Here is a 21,033-nt window from a genome sequence, read left to right on the forward strand (position 1 = left end):
AATTTTTCTTTCAACACTACAATCATCCCTAATAGTGTAAAATTATAATTAGGCAGGCCAACAAATTTGAAGAGTAACTAGCAAAAAGCCTAAAACTAACAGCAAACATGTGAGTACATCAGAAGCAGAAAGCCTGCCAAACAATCAGTGAGGCCACTGGACGATCAAGGTGCTAAAGGAGCACTCAAGGAAGAAGAGGCTGTTGTGGAGAAGCTAAATGAATTCTTAGCATCAGTCTTTACTGCAGAGGATGTGAGAGATTCCAATACCGGAGCCATTCTTTTTAGGGGAGATGTCAATAGAGGTGGAACAAATTGATAAATTAAACAGTAACAAGTGATCAGAACCAGATGTTATTCACCAAGAGTTCTGAAGGAACTCACATATGAAATTGCATAACTGCTAAACTAGTGCTTAAATCAGCCTCTGTACCAGATGACTAGAAGGTAGCTAATGTAACGCCAATTTTCAAAAAAGGCTCCAGAGGCAATCCTGGAAATTACAGGTCAGTAAACCTACCTTAAGTACCAGGCAAACTGGTTGAAACAATGGTAAAGAACAGAATTATCAGACACATCGATGAGTGCGATATGTTGGGGAAGAATTAACATGGCTTTTCTATAGGGAAATCATGCCTTACTAACTGTTTGAATTATATGAGGGGGTAAACAAGCATGTGGGCAAGAGTGATCCAGAATATCACTTGCACTTTCAGAAGGTCTTTGACAAGGTCCCTCATCAAAGGCTCTTAAGCAAAGTAAGCTGTCATGGGATAAGAGTGAAGGTCCTCTCATGGATCAGTAACTGGTTAAAAGATAGGAAACTAAGAATAGGAATAAATGGTTGGTTTTCACAATGGAAAATGGTGGGGCCCCCCAAGAGTCTGTATTGGGACCTGTGCTGTTCAACATATTCATAAACTATCTGGAAATAGGAGTAAACAGTGAGGTGGCAAATGTTGCAAACAATACAAAATTACTCAAGCTAGTTAAGTCCAAAGCTGACCATGGAGACTTGCAAAGGGATGTCCTAAAACTGGATAACTGGGCAACAAAATGGCAGATTGAATTCAGTGTCGATAAATGCAAAGTAATGCACACTGGAAGGCATAATCCCAACAATACAGTAACTCCTCACTTAAAGTCATCCCGGTTAACATTGTTACGTTGCTGATCAATTAGGGAACATGCTCATTTAAAGTTGCGCAATGCTTTCTTATTACGTTGTTTGGCAGCTGCCTACTTTGTCCACTGCTTGCAGAAAGAGCAGCCCATTGGAGCTAGCTGGTGGGGTCTTGGAGCCAGGGTGGACCGGCAGCCCCTGATCAGCTCTCCACTCCCCTAAATTCCCTGTGTGGCAGCCGCCCAGCAGGCTATCAGTTGCCAGGCAGTTCAGCTGTCCCTCTCCCCACTGCTGTGTTCTGCTCCTGCCCTCTACCTTGGAGCTGCTCCCAAGAGCCTCCTGCTTGCTGTACGAGGGTGTGTGTGTGTGTGTAGAGGGGGGCTGTCAGGGTGTCCCCATTCCCTGTACTCCTGCCCTCCACTTACCCCATCTCCAAAGAGTGGGGTGGGTGGAGACAGGGGTCAGGACGGAGGGAGCATGCTGGCAGAAGCAGCTGTCTCAACTTGCTGATCTACTTAAAAAGGCAATGTACTTAGAGTGGGGTCAGCATACTTAAAGGGGCAATGTGCACCTCTCTCTCTCACACAAGGTGTGTGTCTCGGTCTGCCATGCTGTCTCTCCTCTCTCCATTTGTGCTGCCTTGTATAGCGTGAGGCTACATTAACAACAATGTGTTAACCCTTGAGGGTTCAGCTGTTCTAGTTCATCATTTTGCAGTAAGGCATTCCCTAGGAAATATCCCACCCTCTGACTTCACCACTTCAACCAAGTTTCACAATCATCATTGCTGTGTACAGTATTAAACTGTTCGTTTAAAACTTATACAGGGTGTGTGTATATATACATAGTCTTTTGTCTGGTGAAAAAAATTTCCCTGGAACCTAACCCCTCCTCCCATTTACATTAATTCTTATGGGGAAATTGGATTTGCTTAACATCGTTTCACTTAAAGTCGCATTTTTCAGGAACATAACTACAACATTAAGCAAGGAGTTACCATACATACAAAATAATGAGGTCCAAACTTTCTATTATCACTCAGGAAAGAGATCTTGGAGTTGTTGTGGATAGTTCTCTGAAAACATTTCTCTCAATGTGCAGCAGTAGTCAAAAAAGCTACCAAAATGGTAGGAACTGCTAGACTTATGTTCCCAATTCAGTCTTCTGTTCTCCAGACTAAACACACACATTTTTTTCAAATATTTCCTCATAGGTCATTTTTTCTAGATCTTTTATCGTTTTTGTTGCTCTCTTCTGGATATTTGAGTTTGTCCACATCTTTCCTGAAATGTGGCTCCCAGAACTGGACACAATATTCCAACTGAGGCTTTATCAAAATGGAATAGAGTGGAAGAATTACTTTTTCACGTCTTGCTTACAATACTTCTGCTAATACATCTCAGAATGATGTTCGCTTTTTTTGCAACAGTGTCTTACTGTTGACTCATGTTTAGCTTGTGATTCACTATGACCCCCAGATCCCTCTCCACAGTACTCCTTCCTAAGCAGTCATTTCCCATTTTTTGTGTGTGCAACTGATTGTTCCTTCCTAAGTGGAGTACTTTGCATTTGTCCTTATTGAGCTTCATCCTATTCATTTCAGACCATTTCTCCAGTTTGTCTTGATCATTTTGAAGTTTAATCCTATCCTCCAAAGCACTGGCAACCTCTCCCAGCTTGGTATTGTCCACAAATTTTATTAGTGTATTCTCTATGCCATTATCTAAATCAGTGGTGCCCAACCTTGCTATACAGGAGGGCCACATAAACATAAGCACAAACTTCTGTGGACCAAACAGATTCTACCTATTTTAATAAGATTTAAAATATAAATCAATATAGGTGACTTTAAATACATACAAAACAAGCTGAACTTAGACAGAAACAAGCTATGTACACTATTGTATATTTACACACTAGTGTAAACTGATGTAAACACAATGATAAAGTGCTAATGAACTGGCTGTTAGTATATTGTGTTGAAGTAGACTGCGGGCCTTATGAAATGCTCTGGTGGGCTGTTTACGGCCCACAGGTCGTAGGTTGGGTACCCCTGATCTAAATAATTTATGAAGATATTGAACAGGACTGATCCCTGTGGGACTGTATTTAATATGTCCTTCCAGCTTGACTATGAACCACTGATAACTACTCTCTGGGAATGGTTTTCCAACCAGTTATGAACCCACCTATAGGTGCCCCTATCCACAAGACTTGTTACCCTGTCAAAGGAAGCTATTAGGTTGGTCTGACAGGATTTGTTCTTGACAAATCCATGCTGACTGTTACTTACCATCTTATTATCATCTAGGTGCTTGCAAGTTGATTGTTTATTTGCTCCATTAACTTTCTGGGTACTGAAAGCTCACTGGTCTAATTCCCCAGGCTGTTCTTATTCCCTTTTTTATAGATTGGCACTATATTTGCTCTCTTCCAGTTCTCTGGAACCTCTCCCGTCTTGCATGAGTTTTTTGAAAATGGCTAATGGCTCAGGGTAGGTTTACACTTACCTTCCGGGTCGACGCGGTGAGTTCGACTTCTCGGAGTTCGAACTATCGCGTCTGATCTAGACACGATAGTTCGAACTCCGGAAGCGCTGCGGTCGACTCCGGTACTCCACCACTGCAAACGGCGGTGGCGGAGTCGACGGGGGAGCTGCGGAGTTCAACCCCGCTGCATCTGGACGGGTGAGTAGGTCGAACTAGGGTACTTCGAATTCAGCTACGCTATTCACGTAGCTGAATTTGCGTACCCTAGTTTGACCCCCCTTCTTAGTGTAGACCAGGCCTAAGATACCTGCTCAGTTAGCCCTTTGAGCATTCTTGGTAAAAGCTGAAACAAGAGTTACTGTGCACGTCTGCCATTTCCACATTTTCCATTATTGCCCCTCCAGATTGAATAATGGGCCTACCCTGTCTTTGGTCTTCCTCTTGCTTCTAATATATTTGTTTGTATATATTTGTTGTTACCCTTTATGACTCCAGCTAGTTTATTCTCATTTTGCACCTTGGCATTTTGTCCCCACATGCTTGTGGTGTTCTTTTAATATTCATCCTTTGTAATTTGACCTAGTGCCACTTTTTATAAGACTCTTTTTTGAGTTTCAGATGATTGAAGATCTCCTGAATAAGCCATGATGGTCCCTTGCCATACTTCCTATCTTTCCTACACAGTGGGATAGTTTGCTTTCGTGTCCTTAATAATGTCTCTTTGAAAAACTGCCAATTCTCTCAGAACTGTTTTTCCCCTTAGACTTGCTTCCCATTGGATCTTACCTTCCACCTCTGAGTTTTGTAAAGTCTACTCTCTTGAAATCCATTATGTTTATTCTGCTGTTTTCTCTCCTGCCATTCTTCAGAATCATGAACTCTATCATTTCATAACCACTTTCACCCAAGCTGCCTTCCACTTTCAAATTTTCATCAGTTCCTCCCATTTTGTTAAAGTCAAATCTAGAACAGCCTCTCCCCTAGTTGCTTTCTCCACCTTCTAAAATAAAAAATTGTCTCTAATCTATTCCAAAAACTTCTTGGATCATGTGTGTCATGCTGTATTATTTTCCCAATAGATGCCTGGGAAGCTGCAGGCCCCCATCACCACTGCTTTGGATGATTTTGTTAGCTCATCCATCCCTTCTTCCTGGTTAGGTGGTCTGTAGTAGGCCCATACCGTGACATCACCCTTGTTTTTTTATCCCTTTTATCAGAGACTTTCAACAACTCCGTCTCCCATTTCCAACCTCTGTGCAAGTGTGTACAGCTTTGATATACACAAAGCAACGCCCCCGTCCTTTTTTCCCTGCCTGCTCTTCTTGAGCAAGCTGCACTATGACATAGTTGGCATCACAGAGACTTGATGGGATAATACAACTGAATGGAATAGTTCTGTATGACTATTCCAGTCATGTGTATTATCCCACCAAGTCTCTGTGATGCCAACTACGTCATAGTTGTGTTTATTCACTAGTATTTCTAATTCTTGATACATACTCACGTATTATTCTTTACACCTTTGAACAATGGGCAGGTCCATGTATTTTGTGTCTGTAGGAGATTTACACTAGATTAGACCCCATCTTGAAAGATGTTGAGCTACCTCTAATGAGGTGCTCAGCATTGTCAATGCTAAGTGAAGTCAGTGCCAGTACCTACAGGTTTAAGTGATTAGTTTGCTTTCTGTGTGTTTGTCTAAATCCTGGCCTCGAGTGGGATTTCGCCTTTGGTCCCCCACCCCCAAACCGAATGGTCACCAAGAACTTGTTTGTGACTATTTTATCTTTGTAAAGTGCCAGGGCTGGATGCTGCCAAAGTATCTGAAGGAGAGAAAGAAAATCCCACAGATTCCGCAGCCAATCTAGCAGCAAATGCAGGAAGCTTTCCCACAAACCAGCTTCCACACAGCATTTTAAAAAAACAACAACACACATTTTTAACTACTACTTTTTTGACATCTTTATCCCAGAGAGAGGTAACAGAAATTTTCAGTGCTGACCTCTGTGCTAAGCCAGACTCTGAACTGAGTCTGTGACAGACGTCAGCAATAAAAACCCAATCCTAGAACCACGTTTGTGAACTTCAAATATTATGGGCAAAAGATTTTTGCCCCTGTTAGCAGCCTTTTCATGCATTAAACAGCACACAGAGATGGGTTGTGGTAGCAGATAAGGCAAATATTTGCACACAGCATTGCCTTTGCCCAGCTGTAGCATGCTGTAATTAAGGCCCTTCCCAGTCTAAGGCCAGATTCATAAAGAAGAGTTATTTTAGTATTTGAATGTAAATGAATAAATGGAATTTCTATCCATTAACCTTTGGAAGTAGAGAATAAGTGGTTCTAGGCACAATTAATTAATTTAATTATTTCTAGGAAATCATTATTGAGTCTATGTATTTATAAAAAGCTGGAATTTATGCACACTGTGCAGCTCAGTATTTCAATGTATACCAGGGCAATTTGATCTTTCTGCATTTGGCTGGCTTCCCCGAGTCTTTCCGCAGGACCAGATCCTGCCTAGCCCTTTTGTGGGTGAACAGGAGTTGTGGGGAGGCCTAAGGAGCTATGTCATCATGTCCCTACACATCTACAGCCCTTCTCTCATTTAGACAAATAAATCAATGGTAAGATTTTCCAAAAAGAGTTCTGCATGTTGGGTGTACGCTAGATGTTGAGTCTTTTGAAAATTCAACTACAAGTGTCACAGTGCGAACTGTGGGGTGCTGAGCACTTAAAAATCTGGCCCGCCAGACACAGTTGCAGTCTCTCTGCCCCCTCACTTGTTTTCCTGAGGCACAAGTAGCCCTGAAGGGGTAGGTAGGAAGCGGGGCTATGGACTCATCCTCTCTTCTCTGCAACAGCCTACATCAAGTGGAGTAAGCTGCACCATGTGAAGGAGTGTAACAGTGGATGGACTCCTCTGTGCACCATGGAGCTCACATAGGGTTCGGTCTCTTGGGGATCTCTCTTTCTTTGCTCCCTTTAGAGTTGTGGCATTGTGCTAAAACTCTCCCCTCCTGAGGCTCCACACTGCTGCAGTGCTTACTTTGAACAGTTGTCCAAGTGGCTACCACCCTTCTCTCTGACTGCTGAAATGCACCCACCTCTTGAGGTAATTCCTGCCTATTTCAGTTTGCAGCATTTGGTATCACTAGGATTTTCTTCTCCTTTGTCACTTTCCCCCTTGCACATGCACGATTATTGCTGTATGAAATGCCTGCACTCTCCATTAGTGAGACAGTGCTGTATTCCCACTGCAAATAGAGGCTTCAAAACAAGCAAACCCCAGTAATTCAGAGAGATGGAGGCTTTTAGCCAGTTAGAAGGAGATTGCCTAGGGTTTGTCTGCATGTGTGTGTTCTCCCTGTATGCAGCCCATAGCATGGCACCATGGTGTAGACATGGCCTAACTTGAGACAATATAGAATTTGACCCCACCTATACAGCTGTGCAGGGTCAGTGCATAAATCCACTGGGCTAGCTGGCCTACGTTTAGAAGATACTGCAACATATTAGAATGCATTCAAAGGTGCCATTTATATTTAAAAGTTCAGAGATGTTTCTTGAAATAATGCTCTTCTGACCTCCCAAAACATAGTCATAGGAGAATCTCAACACTTTCCAGAAGAATTCTCTCAGTGATGACTCAGTGATGCTTCTGTTTGAGTCTGGCAGAGGTACGTCTGTTGCTTTCATTAACATACAATCTGTAAACCAGATTTTTGCCTTGTTTGCTATGAGACTAAAAAAAGACACCTCTTTCCCACGTATTTTCTTCTAAATATTGCATCTGGAAAAAGTGAGAAACTTGTTCAAATATTTCCAATTATTTGGACAGGAACATTAGAGTGATGAAGTCCATTCTAATTATTTCACCCAGTACAGAAGTGATGATATAATTGCAAATGACAAAACCGTTATAAATGTACAGTCAGAGCTCTCAATAAATTACTACTGTGTGCAGAAGACATATGGTTGCCATAACTGAGTAGTTAGCTTTTTTAAGGTGGCCATCATCTTGTGCTTGTTCAACGGGTTATGGTGAAAAGAGCTTGGAGGGCTCCATACAGGCACCAGGGAAAAGCAACCACAACATTAAGGAGACAATCTCAGTTAATTGGGGCTAATTGACAACTGCAATGAGTCCCAGGGAGGTCAAGTACCAAGTGGGCCTGAAGACAATATTCTCTCACTCTTAGAATTGCTGTCTCCTAGTCAGGGTTGAGTTGGATCCATAGGACAGCTACAGGGAAAACATACATTTGTTACTACAGTAATTCAAATATCACTGGGGGAGGGAGTCACTACCTTGTTCCTCTTTCTGGATGCGCTGTCTCTCCATCTCAGTACTAGTTCCACAAGCACTGGAGTAGCCCTTCTTCCCCGTTCCATTAAGTTACATGATCTTTTACAGAACCCACCTGCTTTATAACATCCACTTCTTCAAATCCTTTCATTCAGTGGCTCCATTGCCTGGGTAAAAGAGCAGATAGAAAAGGGAGCTGCTCCTAAACCAGATGGAGTCAAGCCTTTTCAAATAATACAGCTTTTCAAATGGCTCTCGCGCTTGCAGCCACCACATGGTGAATGAAAGCTACTCAGTAACTGGAGTTCTCTCTCTGAATAGATAATGTTTGCAGATCCACACTTCAACAAGTTACGTCTCATGAGTAGGGCCCTACCAATTTCTCGGCCATGAAAAATGTGTCACGAATCATGAAATAAGCCCTTCTCCATGCAATCTGGTCTCCCCCAGTCAGGGGGCTCCTAGCTGCAAGTCCCAGGGGGACTGGGGAAGGAGAGGACTTATCCTTCCCCTGCATGGCCACTATCACTCTCAGGGGGAGATCAGACCCACCTCGAAGTGCCTCCCCCTGCTGCAGGAAGCTCCAGCAGCTGAGTTTCCTGCAACTGGAAGAGACTTGTGGAGGTGGGTCCAATATCCCCGTGCTGCTGGAGATTCCAAAAGATTCATGAGCAATCTATTTCCAGATGCTATGGACTAGTAAGTGACCCAGACAGGCACCCTAACCAGCACTGGAACCATTTGCTCCTATTGCAAGAGACAGGAATGGTTGAGTAAATTGCACACCTTTGAGAATTATGACTGCATGAAACCAACACAGAGAATCTCTGACTGACTGTAGGGAAGACAAGAGAGATCTGAGACTGAATTAACTGTATGAAAAAAGTGACTCCTGTGCAAAAAGCCATTGGCGCAGTGATTGAAAGAAAAAAACCCTGACTCTTCCCATGGGTTGAATGCTTCCTACAAACACTGATTTTTGGAGCTGTCCTAGGACCATTCCTAAATGAACACCGAAGTCCTGCTGGAATCCAGAATCACTTCTATCAATACCAAAGTTCAACTGGAATCTGAAACTGAATTCTTCCGTCAGCCCCAATTCTGTTTTACTGAACATGGATCTATGCAGGCAGCAAGCTTTGCTGGCCAGTGCAAGCGGTCGGAAGGGTGTATTGCTCCATCTCCTCTTCATTCCCTCCTTATCCCCTTTTGAGCAGCTAGCATCTCCAACCAAACGTCACCCAACTCTGCTAACACAGACCTACTTAAACATTTACAAGAGCCTAATTCTGCTTGGATACCAGCGTAAATCCATTGCCTTCAGTGCAACTGCCCAGAAATCGGCCAGGTAGGGTTTTGTTTTGATTAACAGAACAGAAGTGACTACTTCTTGTTGCTAAAAGATGGTAGAGATTTTTAAAAAAAAATCTCTACCAAGGAACAGACACACACTGTGGCACCAGGGAGAATTCTGGTGCTTTGTTTTATTGTGCATCTCAGAAAAATTGTGCCCTGCAACAGAATTCATTTGTACTAGAGCAGTGATCCCCAAACTGTGGGGTGCACCCCTTAGGTGGGTGCACAGGAACGTTCGGCAGGGCCTGGGTCAGCCCCCACAGGGGGCAGGGAGGGAGCGACACCCAGCTCCACTCCCAGCCCCACTCAGCCCTCATTCCCTCTCCATGGACCTACACGTGCATCTGACTCAGTTTCTCCTCAATCCAACCATAAAAAGAACAAAGTCTCTCCTGGTGTCCACTCAAAATACCACTTCTGGGTATAATTTATTCATATACATTAGAATAGTCCATAGAACCTTCATAACAAAGCTGTTCTCCCAATTGCCACAGTAAAACAGAGAAATGTACAGCAATTTTTCAAGCTCCTCACCCACGAGCCCATCAGCACTCGCTCTCAGTTCTTTCCTGCTCTTGTCTCAGAACCTCACTCTCCAGGCCATCCAACTGCCGGGGACCAGTCCCATCGCTCTTTCTCCCAAAACACAGTCCATTGACTCAGCCCTTTTCAGCTTCCAGCACTAGCTCTCTGGCTCAGGAAGGTCAGCAGACTAACTTCTCCACTGCCTCCTAGCTCTCAGCCCTTTTAAACTTCCAGCACTGACTCTCTACCTCAGGGCTGTTAGCAAACAGCCTCTCTGCTAGCCTGCTAGCCAGTTCCTCCCTCTTTCCATGGTAGGGTGACCAGATGTCCCGATTTTATTGGGACAGTCCCGATTTTGGGGTCTTTTTCTTATATAGGCTCCTATTACCCCCCACCCCCTGTCCCAGTTTTTTCCCAGTTGCTGGCTGGTCACCCTAGTCCATGGAGAGCAGGCAGAGCCTCCTACTCTCTGAAGCCTCAGTTTCCTCTAGGTAGCTCTTACCTGTCCTTTTCCTTTGTTCCATTCATCTGTGTTCTCAAGGTCTCCCACACTCCCCAGGCCTCTCCCATTTATATGGCTCAGGTGCTCTCTCTTAAAACCCAACTGGAGTGAGCTGATAAGTCAGAGGTGCAGTGGCCCTGCTTTTAATGGACCAGTGTCACACTCTGAGAGAAAGCTTTTAGGCCAGAGCGCTGATTGGAGAGAGGCTTGGAACTGTGAGCAAACAAACGACCTCCTGTTTGTTCATTCTTTGTATATAACCAGGATTGCATCAAAGACATGCCTGATGCCATCATCATTTTCTCCTTCAACCCACAAGAGGTGACACTCAAACTCTCCCCCCGGCCACGACTCTCAGTTCATTTCTTATCCTTATGCTTGGAACAGTTTCCCCCTCTTCGCAAGCAAGAAGTGACCCCTGTTCTTCCTTCAAATTCCTCCTTTTAAACCCACTTCTTTCATTTAACCTCTCAGTACTGATCCTCTCTCCAATAAGGTTTGCTCCCACTTTTGTGCCTTCCTCTTTATCATTTGTATTGAACCACTCAGACTGTAATCTCACATGAGGCCAGATTCCCAGTTGCTGTAAATCAGCATCTCTCTACTGAAGTCACTGAACCCAGTTGTACACTAGACATACATAAATATAACAACATCGCTCAAGGGTGTGAAAAATCCACAGCCCTGAGTGATGTAGTTATAACCAACCTAATCCCCTGTGTAGCCAGCGCTATGTTGCTGGGAGAGCTGCCCCCTTGGGGAGGTGGATTAACTACACCGATAGGAGCAGTTCTCCCATCGGCATAGTAGTGTCTTCACTAAGAGTATGGCTACACTTGCAGCTGTACAGCGCTGGGAGTTAAACCTGTCTTCGTACAGCTGAGTAGGGAAAGTGCTGCAATCTGGCCACACTGACAGCTACCAGCGCACTGTCATGGCCACATTGGCAGCATTTGCAGCAGCATTGGGAGCGGTGCATTATGGGCAGCTATCCCAGCATTCAAGTGGCTGCAATGTGTTTTTCAAAAGGGGTGGGGTGTGACAGGGAGCATGGGGGAGAGAGAGAGAGAGAGAGAGAGAGAGTGGATTTTTGGGCCCGACACTGTGTCAGCAGCTGCCTTGCAAGTTCCGACCCTCTCCCCCACCCTTCTTTCTCTCACTCACTGAAAGCAAACAACAACTGTTTGTTTTTTTCCTTACAGACCAGATAAGCAGCCACTTTGAAACAGACCCCCCCCGGCCTGCCGCGCTGCTTCTCTCCTCAAGCCCCCTCTCCCCCCCTCCCTTCAAGCAAACACTAGCTGTGGGCGTTCCCAAGGGAGCCCCCCTGCCTGCCTCTGCTCATTCACAGCAAACAGTAGCTGTGTTTGTTTTTTTGATAAACAGCTCCAGAGCCCGGAGTTCACAACAAAACAAAGAGGCATCACAACAAAACAAAGAGAGTAATCTTCACTTAAAAGCATTATGGGAAGCTTCTGGAGGTCAGTCACAGCATACTAAGATTATTCCCTGTTTACACTGGCACCCCAGTGCTGCAGCAGCAGCGCTATTCTCTTTATTCCTCTCGTGGAGGTGGAGTACAACCAGCGCTGTAGCCATGGAGATACAGGGCTGTCTGTGCCTTGCCAGTGTGGATGGGGAGTGAGTTACAGCGCTATAAAGCCACTAACAGCGCTGTAACTCTCAAGTGTAGCCAAGGCCTAAAGCGCTGCAGCGGCAGAGCAGTATGTGAAGAAAAGTCCTCAGGAGCCAGCTCTTTGTCTTCTTACAAGTGTGTGAAGTACTATGCATGTTTATGGTGCTCTACAACAAGATGAAAAGAAACCATTTCCTGGTATTTGGTGTTCACTAGCAATAAGCTTTTGCAAGTTGATGAACACCATTAGTTGTTGCTACAGGTTGTTAGTTAACACACATTTACCTTCTGGCATTCATCGATAACTCAAAGTTGGATAGTGGGGACATTCATCAAGGAGTTTTTTTAAATTCCTTTTCTGTACATCCATTTCACAGAGAAACAGAAATCAACTAAATACATCAATATCTGCCTAATAGCAAGTTGCTTATTTATCCTGGCTTTGTATGATTAGTGTGTTGAAAGATTATCCCACATAGAAACAGTTTCCCTTTCTCCCTAGATCAACAAAGAAACTTATGCAAGCTTTTCTATAAAAGACCCAGTCATACTATCAACCTGTTTTTAATTAAAAATCTGTTATGAATACACACTAGTAAGACAAAGATAGTATGAAAAACTGTTTCTTGTTTGAATAGTTTAGATGATAATTCTGCAGCAGGAAACTGTTGCATCAATCATTGAAGAACAGCTCACATACAGATCAAAGTATTTGACGTCATCCTCTGACTCCTGATATAGACACAACTAGGCAACAGCACCAATAGCATACAATGAGCTGGCAAGCGCATAACCGTTTGGAGAAGTTCAGAGGTGCACATTAAGCCAGGATATTTTTCAGAAAGCAGTTCTTTGGCTTGGAGACATTCTGGATGTTGTAGATAAAAGCTTGTTTTCTAATATTTTAATAGGTGAATAAGCAAATGAAAAAAAATTCTAGATTTCAAAATGAGATTCTGGATGTAATTTTTTTTAAATTTTGTATTGAAATAGTTTACAGTAGGACACAATTTTTTATTTACAATAATCAGCATGGCTCCATTCACTTCTATACCAGTAGGATCTGGCCCTATGTTTCTCCACCCACTTACATTATATAGTATTAGAATTATTTGACTTTTTTATACTTCTGAGATGTTTTGCAGCTGGTTTGGACTGACGTGTCATAAATGAACATTTATGCAATCATGTTAATAGATTAATAGATTATAAGGCGAGATAGGACAGTTGTGATCATCTGGTCTGACCCTCTGTAGAATACAGGTCATAGAACTTCCCTGACTTAATCCCATTTGAGTTACAGCAGATCATTTAGAAAAACATCCAATCTTGATAAAAAAAATTGCTGGTGATGGAGAATCCACCACAACCCTGGGTAAATTGTTTCAATGGTTAAATTACCATCCTTGTTAAAAATTTGCACCTTATTTCTAGGCTAAACCTGTTCAGCTTCAACGTCCAGCCACTGGATCTTGTTATACCTTTGTCTTCTAGTTTGAAGTGCCCTCTTTCATCATTTCCCCCCACCCCATGTAGATTGTTATAGGCTGTTATCAAAGGATGCATTTCAGAATCTAGTTATCTAAACTACATGGGCAGATCTAGTCTCATTTACACCAATGTTTTTCCAGAGTAACTATTAACTAAATAAGTTTTACTGTTGTCTAAAAGAGCAAATTAATGCTGGCAGTTACACCACTGTTAAAGACATGGACAGCTATTTAAAGATGTAATAAAATAATTCTGAAGTGATGGGTTAGTGTGATCCACTGCTGCACAGAAACAGACAGATGCTGAATACAATTGAGTTGAAATTATTTTATATCTAATATTTTATTACCATATTGCACCAGATAGTGAGGACAAAGGTCCAGATCCTCGGCCGGTATAAATCAGCATTGTTCCATTGTGAGTTACAGAACTGTACTGATTGGAGGATTTGGCCCAGCGTTTTGAAGGGTTTGTTTCAGCACTATTTTGAATTGTAAACATGTTAGTCATTCTTTTTACTGCTTTCCAGCATCTGGAAAAACTGCCCAGCCCGCCATAGCAGAGTTCCCACCGTTTAAGAGCCACAGCAGACCGTTTAAGCCAGAATCAAAGTCTAATCAAACTTTGGATCCCTAATATACACAAGAGAGGTCTCACATTCAGCAAATGCTCCTCAGAGTCTGACACTGATTCACACGGATGCCATGTAGTTTTCATGTGACAGCCAACTACACAAATGTTAAAGTAGCTTCAGATGCCTTATTCACATAGCCAGCCTTTCACCACACCTACACACCACATACAATTAAACATAAAAAGAAACATTCATAGTAAGAGTTAATTTGTACTTGGTTTTGAAAACAACAAAATACTACTTGGCCATTTCTCCAAAACCCATCAAGCAACTTTTCATGTATCAGAAACAGCAGTGAACTTTCCAGCCACAGTATTGCGCTTCTATAGAGCAAGCATTTAGGGGGAATATAATTGTAAACAGATATTGACAGATACAAAACAGAATCTGTGACAAATCACGATATACAATCCCATAACCCAACCTTGCTTCAAAAAGGATCTTGGTCAGTTTAAAGCCATGCTGCTGTCATTTCTTTGTGAAGTAAGAAACACACCCATTCACAGCTGAGTATTCAGAGTTTCAGCACCACAACTGACGGACAGTGCTTTGACGCTGATTTAGCCAAACTCCTTCCCTCCAGACATACTAAACCCTCATTCTCACACTGCAGCTCATTTTCATTAAACTCCTATGACAAGGGATACTCACATTGTTTTCTGTCAGACAGTCTGCGGATCTCCTAAGGTTCTGCTGTTTCTCTCACTCTCAGCAGCTAGCAAAGATGGCTTTCCAGCTCTGCTTCTGATGCAACCAGTCTCTTAGTATTGTAGGCACTGTTACTGAGATAGGAGTGGTAGGCATAAGCTACTGAGCATGCCTGCACCTCACATCACACGCTAGGAAGAAGAGGAAAGCCACAGATGCACACCCCCCTATAATTCTAGGCAGAATAAACTCCTAGAGTGACTAATATAAATGGAACTTTCCCCCCAGCTGTCTGCATCCTGACTCCTCTAGATTTAATAACAGGGTATTTATTCTCAGCTGTATTGTACATGGAAATTAAGCATATTTCCATCTTTGAATTTATTCAAAGAATCCTTTGCATCTTTTTTCCTTAAACAATGGAAGCATTACTGTTCTACGTCTGTAGTTAAATTATGAGTGTAAAGATCCAACTGACAGATGAACACTGTTGGATTAAGAAGGGAGAGCATGCATAAATATCAGCTAAGTCAGGGGAAAAAATCCCCCAATACAGTATTGGATGGTTCAGAGGCAAATGCAAGACTGGCCCTGACTGGAGACAGGATGCCAGACTAGATGGACCAATTTTTTTTCTGATCGGGTGCAGCAATGAAGCTAGACTGCAGAGGACTCTCAGCACTTGCCAAAGTACAAGGAAGAATATCTATTTACCTCCACATGTGTGCAATTTCTTGTGCCTTCCTCTTTTTGCTCCCCGTACTGTGAGGAGTCCCAGATCCTTCTTGAATCCCAGGTGTTTTCCTCTTTGTCAGTGCTTCCCTCTTTGGTTGTCCTAACCATGCAAGTGAATCCCATTCTGGAAGAGAAAGCACAACAAAACATTTAAATCCAGGTCTCTCTGTAATCAGATAAAGAGATGAAATGGTGCAGAGAGATCATTTAACCAATGTAAATCCAGCACTCTCTCCCCATGATGTGAATTTTTGTTTTAGTTGGTGTGTTATCCAACATTCTGTGTAGCCAAATAGAGTCTTTCCGCTCACTCTAGTGGGAGCTGGCTCAGAACAGATCTATGCCTGGATAAGGGAAAGCTTTAAACAGTAAAAACAAGGGGATATTTGAGAATCTAGACCTCTGAGATGGATGAGCTGGTAGTATGGAGAAGCATCTGGTTTGTCTGGTGGCGGTGGCGAGTTCCAAAGAAAGTGTTTCAGATGCAGAACCTCACCAAGGCTCATTTTCAAGTTAGTGAGCAGAGGTAGAGGTCTTCACCCATCCATCTACCCACATATCCCGCTAAACCCTGCCAGTTTGTAACCCCACACTGTTTCCAAGTGAGTGGAGCAATATATGCCCCATAATAGTTAGCTAAAGAATTAGACTGAGGAGCATATAACACACCAGAACCCAATCTAAGGGAAACAGAGTGCTATGAAAAAGCCCAGCTTTGCGGTCATCTGATATTTGCTTAGCTCCTAAGTGCCAAATCCTGCTCTCATGCGTAAAGCTTTCATAGCAGTGCTTTGTACATGGGACCTATAAGGAAGCTGAGGGGATGAAATCCTCCTAGCCCAAATGTTACACGTGTATTGCTGCCAGGGGATCCATATAGCAATGGACCCAACAGCCACAGCCTCTTTTTCCCCATGCCCCAGTATTTAAATTCCTGCTGGGCACTGACTTGAAGACCAGGATGTAGAGAGAATGAAAAGCAATTCAGAAAAAAAGCTAGTCCACCTTTTCCAAATCTAAAAGCTTCAAGCAGGCTCACATTTGCATTGGAGTTTGGACATAGGTCCAGAATGGTTCATGTTTTATCCCAAACAATTAACCCATTTCTAATATTACATATTACAAAACATGTTCCTTAAAAAGAGAAAACAACCACCCATAAGTGTCGCAAGCTAAAACGATCACAGCAGCAGCATGTGGGTATTAAGTCCAGAGGTGAGTCACTGGCTAAGTCACTAGCTTGCCCTTTGGCTTCATTTCATTGCATATAAACCCTACTTTAAACCTATATTGAGGACAATCAAACAGATCTGCTCAGGCGTGCAGTGCAATACTTAGCACCATTATCCTGGCAAAGCTACTACACCGATTGCTTCATCAAAGACATTGGTATATAGACATTGGTAAATATGGACATTAAGAGCTCAGTTCTGCTCTCAGATGCATGGTGCAGCTCACATGAAGGGTGATGAATGATTAGATTTCAGTTACCTGATCATCCTTGTTTCATGAACTACAAGCAGCTACCTCGTCAAAACATCTCCAGGTTTCAAGCACCTTCAGCCACTAAAGGAAATAAGTTCTCGCTGTCCATTGAGAAGTGCCGCCTATTGTAACAGCATTCTCAAACCAGACATCGTTCTCTATTGCTGAAGAAAATCCGCAGAGAAGTGGGTGATTTTTTCTGTTAGCTTTTAAAACATAAATTGTGTCAAATACACTGAAAGGGTTGGAGCTCTGTGTTCCAAAGGTGGAAGAGCTTGATATAGCTTGAAAGCTTCCCTCTTTCTCACGAATAGAAGTTGGTCCAATAAAAGACATTGCCTTCCCCCAGGCCATCTTTCCTGGCTACTCTGGGTCAGGCTACCAGAGGCTTTTGTCTTTCTAGGAAGAGATGCAGAGACACCCTGTGGTGGCTGAAAGGATATGAGAAGAGTAGGTCAAATAGCTTATGTGATGATTTTTTGCAATATGTTTCGAATAAAATCTTGTATTAGATTAGAGAGAAAGGATGATCGTGCGGTTAAGGGGGAGTTCCTGTGATGCTGGGAAAGTCATTTCATCGCTCTGTCTCTCAGTGGGATGAGGACACTTTTCTGTCTCTTACCCTTTGACTTGCTATTTTGGACCAGTGACGCTCTCTCACTACATATACATGCAACTCCTAGCACAGTGGGGCTCCTACCTTATTGAGGGTCTCCGCGTCCTACTGAGAATACACAAGGAAAAGCAGATGGGCTGTGTCTGTAGGATAGTCTTCTGTCTTGCTATCCTGACAGTCTTCCCAAGCTGGAGTAAAATCATGCTTAGGTAACAACAGTGGTAAAACTGGTCTGTGAATGTTTTTAAACTGATAAATAAATATTTCTTTCCTGGGCTGAGGCCCCATGTGCAAACATGGCAGTGTCAAGGCCAATTACTAATGGACATTTAGCAGCACACAGGCTACACAAATAGAAACAAAGGTACCAGTCTAATAAAATAAAGACTCATCTCTCGGAGTGTAACACACACTCATGTCTTGTAGTGCTAGTACAGAGCCATTCACTTGGGCATTTTGCTCCAGAATAGCTAGAGATGGAAGAGAGTTATCAATTTGGTCCATGCCACTTTGCCTTATGCAATATTATATGTCTGTTCAGAACAGGATGTCCTTAATTCCCCCTAAACTAATACCTGGATAGCACTCCTTAACCAACAAAGCAGCTATATCAGGAATTATGAAGAAAGCCTTTAGGTGGAATCACTAAGTATCAATAGTGACATAATGATCAAACAGCATTCCAAGGCTCTGAAGATACTATGCCTTTCTTACCATTACTTAGAGCAAATACAGAATTATAGCATTTAAATACTTGGAAATGCTGTTCTGTGTCTATCTCCCCACAAATCTGTAGTTGTTCCACCTAGAGACCATTAGTCTCCTCCTAGCTCTTTTTAAGTAGGATCCAGATATTAGAGATACTTTGCAGGCTGAAGTGCTGATCTCTAATTGCTTTCAATTTTGTTTTAACGATGATATTTTGGAGGGGTGTGTGTGTGTGTGTGTGTGTGTGTGTGTGTGTGTGTGTGTGTGTGTGTGTGTGTGTGTGTGTGTGTGTGTGTGTGTGTGTGTGTGTGTGTGTGTGTGTGTGTGTGTGTGTGTGTGTGTGTGTGTGTGTGTGTGAGACTCTGAGGTAACCAAGAATACTTGGCTGTTACTTCTGTGTATTAGGAACACCATCAGTAAAATCACACATACAATTAATTACAGTGTTAAAAGCAATGGAAAGCAGAAGACCCTGAAATATAAATGGGGTGGAAGAAAAGAGATAAGCGCTCAGTCATACAGAAGCTCAGCACAGCACATAATCACATACATAACTGTAAGGACAAGAACAGTTCTATCATAAGGACTAGCTACATTAGACTCCTGAATACAGATAGTAAAGATAATATGGGCAATTTAATCTTACTGGGCCCAGTCCTGTAAAAAAATCCACAAATAGAACCTGGCCAAAGTCTTCTGAAGTGGGAATCTTTCCATTGACTTCAATGGGCTTTAAAACAGGTCCACTTTGAGTACCTTTACTTTTTCATGACCTACTTTCCCAAACATTTCCTTTGATAACCTTAATGTTACACTTCTCTTCCATCTCCTGTTTAAAGAAAAAAACAACAAGCTACCTGACTTCAGCATTAATATTAAAATAGCTTCATCTGCAGGGCTCTGAGCTCACCACTGAGAGGTAGAGGAAATTCCTGCCTCTCCAGCTGCTGCCACTTAGGTGCAGATTATGGTCTACTCTTCAAAGCTGGCTTAATAGGAAAGCTTCAAATTGACACTGCTGTATCCCTCCTACAGAAAAACATGTTGTTTTCTCCAGGCAGGCCTTGAATTTGAAGGAGGTTGTGGAAAGCATTAAAAGCTACAGAGAGACCTTAAAATGGTAAGGTCTGAACATTTCTGACACCTGCAACTTTCTTCGCTCCTTGATGTTGGAGCACTTTTTAAAGAGACTGTTTCCTTGTGCATTTTAATGAGATATTCACAACCTTTTTCATTTCAGTTCATCTCTGTTCAATCTACACAAAGAAACTACACCCTTCCCCAAATTAATCACAAAAGGGAGGGTCTTCCCTTGGCTCTGCTAAAAAATGTGGGCAGCTGCCTACTTAGCATGAGGGTGGAGTTAACTGCTGAGTGGCTGTGCTGCTCCTGAGTTCTTTCTACTTTCCTCATTCACACACAACATAGTGTATTCTTGGTAAACAATTATAATTGAATTAATAAAAGTGAGAGCTAGATTGGTCCTGATTCTGCAATGAGAGCTGTACACAGGAGACCTCTGTGCTGGCATGAAGCGTGTTGTAGGATCTATGTGAGGCTACAAAGGCTAAAATTAAGGAAAATACATAGCTCAGCCATGATGGATTTTCTGATCACTCTCTAACTCAATAGAATGCTGCTTCATTTGCGTCTATTCCTAAAAATTAGGGTTGTGTGATTTATTTTAGAAAACAATTATTGGGAAATACTTCAAACTACAACAAATGGGCAGGATGGGCAGAAGCTGCTTCCCAGCAATTTGGAGCAAGTGAAAACTACTATGTGAGTCAATCAACCAAAAGTAAATGCAATTATTGAATATCAAATGTAGAGCAGAGAGACTAATTTAATCACAGAGGCCACAGGGACAGTGCTTGGAGACAAAGCAGCACAATGCGGAAATTAAGATTAATCAAATATTTTACCAGGAAAAAGAAGAAATTATTTTCAAGCAGTGACCAAGTGCCTTCCCCGCCTGTTGCTTTATATTTGTGCCATCTCAAGAAATCAGTTTGCTTTTTCCCTTCTCTGTACAGGATTGTTTTATTATCTCCTATTATTTGCTTTTATCAAGTGAGCAACTTGCTATTTCTTTGGAAATTAGTTTAATAGTACATGGTAGCATCTAGAATGGAGACATTTATCTTACTTAACAGCCATGCTACTAACCAGAGCTTAGTTAAGTAAGAATAGCCATACTTACCTCTTCTTCTTCCCTTAGGATTTTCCAAAGCAGGTGTTTGCTCCATCTGCTGGAAAGTGCCTACTGTCTGAACTCCACAAAACCAGCTGCATTCCCAGAACATCTACAGGTTAGTACAGAAACATGTCTATATAATTCAGTTGCACATTGTTACTCATGTTGTTTTGTGACAGCAGCATAGATGTTTGAACTTGCTGTCTCCTGCTCTTGTTTGTTTATTGTTTCTGTTATAGTGAAGATGAGCTGGCAGAAGGCAAAGAGGGAGAGTAAAGATGACAGTGTAGGTGATATGAAACATGGAAGGAAAAAGAGAGAGCGTCTGTTTAAGAAAAGGTTTTCTGCACTGAATTTCTTCTCTGGGCCTTCCAAGAGTAAACTGTAAGTATGTCAGAGGCTGAATGCTCAATGACTCATGATAAGCAGCTGTAATAGACACAGTGAAGGGTCCCATAGCATAATCTTTAACCAGTGGTGGTTACTTATACATAATACTTTGCGCTTCTAAAGCATCCTCCACCCAAAGCCCACAAAAAGCTTTACAAACAACGCTGTGATGTGTTTTTACAAACCAGG

General features: G+C 42.5%; 1 protein-coding gene across 8 annotated transcripts in view; it reads right to left on the reverse strand.

Moving 5' to 3' along the window:
- Positions 1–20,519, reverse strand: part of LOC123376898 (vesicle-associated membrane protein 2-like) — an 88,453-nt gene extending 67,934 nt beyond the window's left edge. Inside the window, exons 1-3 of one of the 8 annotated variants that reach the window (XM_045029165.1) lie at positions 19,168–19,362; positions 15,428–15,572; positions 14,717–14,847 (exon numbers count right to left, since the gene is read on the reverse strand). In XM_045029165.1, coding sequence (XP_044885100.1) covers positions 14,717–14,718 — 2 coding nt within the window. In that variant the 5' untranslated portion in view covers positions 14,719–14,847; positions 15,428–15,572; positions 19,168–19,362. Of the gene's footprint in view, positions 1–14,716; positions 14,848–15,427; positions 15,573–16,939; positions 17,322–18,903; positions 19,074–19,114; positions 19,363–20,460 lie in introns of those variants that run through there. The other 7 variants (XM_045029164.1, XM_045029163.1, XM_045029158.1 and 4 more) reach the window with 7 other exon arrangements.
- Between the last annotated feature and the right edge of the window lie 514 nt (positions 20,520–21,033).

Source organism: Mauremys mutica, chromosome 9 (genome assembly GCF_020497125.1).
Source record: "Mauremys mutica isolate MM-2020 ecotype Southern chromosome 9, ASM2049712v1, whole genome shotgun sequence".
Lineage (NCBI taxonomy): Eukaryota > Metazoa > Chordata > Testudines > Geoemydidae > Mauremys > Mauremys mutica.